This window comes from Pimephales promelas, chromosome 2 (genome assembly GCF_988280905.1).
Source record: "Pimephales promelas chromosome 2, fPimPro1.hap1.1, whole genome shotgun sequence".
Lineage (NCBI taxonomy): Eukaryota > Metazoa > Chordata > Actinopteri > Cypriniformes > Leuciscidae > Pimephales > Pimephales promelas.
Window position 1 is genome coordinate 37,002,150 of NC_142770.1, and position 6,544 is coordinate 37,008,693.

At 43.6% G+C, this 6,544-nt stretch overlaps 1 protein-coding gene across 1 annotated transcript in view; it reads right to left on the reverse strand.

Annotated features, from left to right (window-relative positions):
* LOC120476339 (uncharacterized) overlaps positions 1–5,927 on the reverse strand; it is a 5,977-nt gene extending 50 nt beyond the window's left edge. Inside the window, exon 1 of the mRNA XM_039667333.2 lies at positions 54–5,927. Within this exon, the coding sequence (XP_039523267.2) occupies positions 54–5,927 (5,874 nt within the window). The remainder of the gene's footprint in view (positions 1–53) is intronic.
* Between the last annotated feature and the right edge of the window lie 617 nt (positions 5,928–6,544).

Sequence of the window (6,544 nt, forward strand, 5' to 3'; positions counted from 1 at the left end):
ACCATATTTTTAACAACAAGTGTTCCTGCATTCTTCATATTTGTCTTTGTGACAACACTTAAACCATCTTTAGCCTCTCTGGTGATAATCTTTGGCATCGCCTTCAGCTCTTTGCAGAATACCTTAATCGATATTTTAGAAGCTTTGAAGCCCTTTGCAATAAGCTTTCCAACTCCAAATCCAATGAGAGACACACCTATAGAAATGGCTTTTTCTATAGCCCATGATTGCCAGCTGAATTCTCCAGTCACCATGGCCTCAATGCCAGAGATGCAGTCTGATATTCCTTCAGTGATGAGTCCCATGCCAACTTGAGCTAATGTCCCAAATGTAAATGCAGTGAGCAATGCTCCTCCAATAATCTGTACAATTCCAAGACAGAACACCAGCAGACCTTCCCATGAGAAACGAGGCTTCTCTTCCACAGAAAATACATATTTCAGACCTTGATTGTAGAGGTTGTCGGCTTCCACTTGGAGGTCTTCATCGGCACTCGACACCAGGGAGAACATTGGCAATTTTTTGACAATTGCATCCCTCCCTCTTTCTTTGATCTCATCCAGCTTCTTGATGGCCTCACTGATGTTTTTGTCGAAGTATCTCAACATGCTGCACTTGGTTGTTAACTGTTTCTCGAGGCTGGTTGGGTTACTGTTGGTTAAGTGTGCAGAGGACATTTTTACAAACTGCAGACAGACCATGGATTGTTCACTGAGATACTTCAGAAACTCCTGTGCCTTCTTTAGGTCATCTCTGGCCTTAGTCAGGTAATCTGCTTTCTGCTGCTTTATAGTGCAGTACGCATGACTGTAAAAAGCTATGGATGCCCAGCTTTCATCTTGATACATGGCTTTCTCAAATAGCCTGGCGCTGACGTCCCATTGTTTTTGACTCAGCGCGACATTTCCAAATGTGATGTAGTGATAAATGCTGGAACACGGTGAAGTCTGACTTTGAGACTGACTTTGTGCCATTGACAAATCAGCTTTCAAGCTAGTTTGCAATTCATTTCTCTTCAACTGGTCAATTTCTTCAGATTTAGTTTGTAACCATATCCCCCAGAACTCATTCATGATGGCAACAACAGCTCTTTTTTCATCTCCATCTGTCTTATTATAAACATCTTCAAGAGTTTTGCAGTACTCTGAAAACAGGTCCTCTCGCAGTTTCAACTCACTGACCTCGTTCATCATGTGATTTATATTTTCTGCTGCAAGTCTATCCCTTGTGCTCTTAGCTTCCTCCAGAGAAGACACTGTCTTGAAAGACTGGTGTTCAGTGGACGCAATTATTTGAGCAGATCCAGGATCACCTTTGCGAGCAGTTCGACCAAAAGCCTGGAGTTCCACTCTTGTGTTCTCAGAGAGGAAGGAGAGGATCACAAATAATCCTCCATTGTTGTTCACCCGTTTGGATACTTTTATGTCTGTGCCACGTCCGGCAAGGTTTGTGGCAACAATGACATCACCAGGTCGCAGTTCCTTTTCAATTTTCCTCAAACTGTCTTTGTCGCTGCGGCAATAGAGAATGATCTCACCCGGGATGCTGCTTTTCAGATCTTCGTAGATCTCTTTGGCGTTGTTGATAGTTTCACAGATCACCAGGGCTGCTCTTCCATCTCTGTATGATTTTGGGGAAATCTGAGCCATAACCACGTGTTTTATTTCAGATTTCCACTCTTCAGCTGAGGTCTTCAGAGTACCACTGACCTCAAATAACTTCTTCCTGTTGAATGTAGGTATTTTGCAGGCAGAGAGATTTGGATATAGTTCCCGTAAAAACAGAATGTCTGCTTTGCTCCCAAGTGTCCCTGTTGTTCCAAATATTTTCCCATGGTATTTTTCAAAAAAGGAGATGTTAGACACGTAGTTTGTCACTGTTGAAATTGTGCTCAGTTTGATTTGGTGTTTAATCTCAACAAACTGCTGCAGACCATCCCCCCATTTCTTATTCAGTTCTGTTATACCAGTTGACCTGAAATCCACTGGACAGATGTTGTCAGTTTCTACAACATATTCCTGTCCTTCCTTCAGTAGCATTGCCAGAAAGGCATTCTGAACCCACACTGACACTTTCTTCTCCACCAGATTCTTCAAGAATCCAGGAATGCTGATTTTGCCTTCATTGTTTGTACATGGGGTGTACTGAATCTTCTCTAAGATTAATTCTGCAATGGGCTTGATGAGAATATCTTCTGAATCATAGAGAGCACAACACAAGCCTTCCTCCAAGACAAGAAATTTAAGCTCAGGAATGTCCTGGTTGTTGTACGGGCTGTGCTTTCTAAGACTGAGCAATCCCTTGTCGTCTAAAGTGTAAACAGTGAAACCATAAGGGACATAGTCTTCAATTTCTTGGAAAAAATCTACCACAGCATCCTGACTCACAGTTTTCAGTTTCCTCAGAAGTTTATTTATTGTTTGTTTATCCTCTTCACTTTTGTAGATATCCTCTGTAAATCCACTTGGCACAGTGTTGGTTTCTTCCGCGATACGTAAAATGTCCATTGGATCATTAATTTCAGTTTCTTCTGTCTCCATTGAGTCAAAGATGGCCCTGTAGAATGAAGCAGGAGGACCCCGTACAAATGTCTGGTCTCCTGCAGACAGAAAGCCATACTGGCTGACGTGGCCCCAGATCATGGCCAGGATGATATTCAGGTGCTGCATGCAGACCATGGGGCTGGACAGGTAGGTCAGCTGCACCCCCTGATCCAGCAGCAGGGAGTCCACTTCATCGATGATGATGCACTGATAGCTGCGATCAGGCCTCACATTCTTCATCTCAAATATCTGGCGAAGGTGATCTGCAGCGAAGGCTTCGATAGTGCCATAGACCACATCCTTCTGGTAGCATTCTTTTCTATCTTTATCTTGGGTTTTATTTGTGTTTGTGTCAGCTGTCAGGCCAAAGAACTTGTAGAAGTTGGTCCATTCTTCTGCATCTCTTTGACATAACACTGAAGAGCTGGACACCACATCTACTTTTTCACCCCTAAGAGCACGCAGTACTGCGAACATTGCTATGACACAAGACTTCCCTTCTCCAGTGCCCATCTCTAGGAGAATCCCAGTGTCAGACAAGGCCAAGAGGCACCAGCTGATCATTTGGGTGGCTCTGGGCCACCACTTCCTTCCAGCCTGGCACAGGTTTACAGCATTGCATAAGACTGCCAGGAACTCCTGAAGGTCTTCTGTGTCGGTGCTGTGACTCAGATTCCTAGCTCGCTGTACATCTGTGTGGTTTTTAATTATACCGGTTTTGATCAGGTTTGTTACATGAGTTACTACACTGTATGATTTACTCAGTGTTTGTTCATCGATCTCTTTCATCTGCCGTATTTCATCAAACAGAGTGTCAAGAGTTTTTGTTTTCTCATCTCTCAGACTCTTTTCTAAATGTTGGATCAGATTCTCAGTTCTTTTTGACTCTAAGAGTTTAAGGAGAGATTGGTGGTTCTCATCTGTCCATGTGGAAGACACCTGATATGTTGCCATCAAGTGCAAGATCTTCATCATGGAAACGCAGTCTTCATCATGATGGTGGTCAGTTAATGCTCCAAGGAGGTTTAAGGCCTCTACAGGGGACCAAAATCTAAGGTTTGAAACCATCTGGAAGAGTTCGTTGGTTTGTGCTTTTGATTCTTTGAACTTGGAACAGTCAAATAAAATCTCCAAACACCATTTGGCTGCAGGAGATGTCCTGTTTTTCTTAGCTTCTGTTTCTCTAGTAACCACTCTCAGGAGATTCTCAAGAAAGGTCAGAACAAAAACCTCATTAGAAAGAAGTTCCTTTCCAGTAACTTTCTGTGAGATGGTGATGATTTTATTGCCAGTGTTTGTGTCATTGTTTAGGTTGGTGTGGAGCACCTGAAAAAGAGCCTTAGTAAACACATGTATCAGTTCCATATCCTTACTCTTAAATTTACCCATAAGGCTTTGCAGGAGCTCTGTAGCGAACATCAGGGAATCATTGTCCTTGAGCCTGGAAAGTTCAAGATTATGGGAAGAACTGAGTCTTTGTTGTTCAATGATAAATCCACGACTAAGCAGTGGGTTCCCTGTTCCCATCCCCTCAATGCCGTACTGAAAGTAATCAGAGACATAGTGACTGATGGTACCGTACACAATGTCTGCTTCATAGACCTTCCTGTATGATGCATTTGTTTTCTTCATGTTTGTGTTGAGAGAGATTCCAAGATGCTTGTAGAAGTCAGACCACTCCATAGTTCGCTCCTCTGACTGAACATCAGCGCTCAGCACAATGTCCAGTTTGTTTCCCATGCAGACTTGTGTGGCTGCAAACATGGCTGTGACACATGGGTCTTCTTCCACACCAACCAGTTGTAGCTCTCCACTCTTCTCAGTCAGCACCAACGCACACCACCGCAGCATCTGCCTCACTGTGGGCCACCAGCCTTTGGTGTCAAAGACTGCTTTGCAGAGCTGGGACAGAGACTTCTGTAGGTCGTCTGCATTCAAGGGATCACGTGTAAAGGAATCTTTAACATATGGTGCATCTTTTGGTGCATTTTCTGCGTACTGCAAGACGGCAGTGGTAATGTTTTTTATCATATCAATCACAGAATCATCCAAATTCCATAACATTTTTACTTCTGCTAGAGCTGCAGGTAGATTGCTCTCATCTTTCCTTCTGAGAGTCTTTTGAAAATCCTGAAGGAATCTCTTATGGCCAGCAAACTCCAGAGCCTGGACGAGAGATTGTCCGGATTCACCCGTCCACTCTGGTGATATCTCATATGCTTGCAGCAATTTAAGGACTTCAGTTATTGAAACATCCTCTGCATGTTTCTGTGACAGTGCTTTCAACAGAGTCACTGCCTCCGCTGGGGTCCATTGGTTTGTTTGCACAAGTCTGAGGAGCATCTCAGTGGATTCTGAGTGGGTTTCTTTACCGTTCAGTTGTGTGAGTGTGGATAAGAGAAGCTTCAAGCACTGGATTTCCATCTTTAAAATGAACACAGATGCTCTTCCCACTACATTCTGCAGTGACGATGTGAGGGTGCTCAGGAATTCGATAAGAAAGAGGTTCTCAGTGGAAAGCTTATCTCCAGCCCATTGTTTGGTAATGAGGACTGCGTCAGTATCAGAGCTGCTATAGTCAGTGAAAAAGTGCACCAGGTTCAGGTACAGGGCTTGAGTCAGCAGGAGACTCTCAAAAGCATCACATGCTGATTGGCTGATGGAGTCCACCAGGGACTGCACCTGATTGGAGATGCTTTGTAGGGGAACTCCCTCTGGGATCTCCAGAGACAGGGCACATATCTCTGTGATGAACACCTGAGTGTGCTCCAGAGTGCTGAGGGATGGGGGAGCACTGATCCATTCATCAAACAGAAGTTTGTCCAGAACTGACAGGATCTCCTGTTGCTGATCTGCTGTCAGCTGAGTCAAACTGAGATCTGGAACTGCGGTTCTGCATTTCTTAGAGAGGATTTCTAGAAGCTCATCCCTGCCGGATTCACACTTAGCCTTAAACTCATTCAGATGCCACATCTGAACATCTCGCTTGGACTCATGTACTTCTGAAATGTTGCTGCTCTGTTTCTCATGCTGCTCTTTGGCTCGTTGCTGAGATTCTTGCAGTCTTTGATCCAGTTTTTGTCTCTCCTCTTCTCTTCTCCTCTCTTCTTCCCTCCTCTGTCTCTCCTCTTCTCTTCTCCTCTCTTCCTCTCTCTGTCTCTCCTTCTCTACCTTGATTTGGTTATTGAAGCAGTATTCACACTTGTACATATTATCGACGCCAACTTCTCTGTAGTATTGACCTCCATTGAAGACATACACATGCCGTCCATGAATAGTACTTTGGTAGTAATCATCAAAGGATGTGCACGGAGGCAGGACTTTATTACAGATGCAGCATCTCAGGCGGTCGCCCATGTTACTTTCCGATGGTGCGTTCCCCATTTCTAATGATTCATTCAGCAGTTAAATGGTGATTTTTATGTGCAACCTTTGTTTTCCTGAAACATAAAACAGCATTTATTTAAATGACTTTATGGATAAAACCCAACTCATAACTGGAACTTTTGCTTCTTTGATTCTTGGTGAAACGGAGAGAAGCCTACTAAAATAAATAAGGTAGCTCACCTGGTAGTGTATATACCATGTATACAGGCTGAGTCCTTACTGCAGCTGCGTGGGTTCGATTCCAGCCTGAGGCCCTTTGCTGCCTCTTTGCTGCCCTTTGCTGGCCCTTTGATGCTTGTCTCTCTCCAAGTGTCACTGTCATAATAAGGCAGGAATTAAAAAAGTTAGGGTCAATAATCAATAAAAGATGGCATATGTGTTTATAGTATTTATATATTTTATGCCCTTTTCAACCTGTGTCGTTCGAAAAAAAATATTTTATTTATATGCACACTATATATATATATATATATATATTAGGGATGTCCCGATCCGATCCACGGCATCGGTATCGCGCCGATACCGGCCCAGAACGCTAGATCGGAGATCGGAGGGGAGAAAAAAATATGAGCGATATCCAGTTTAGCGGCGCAGCCTGTCACGTGATGATTGTT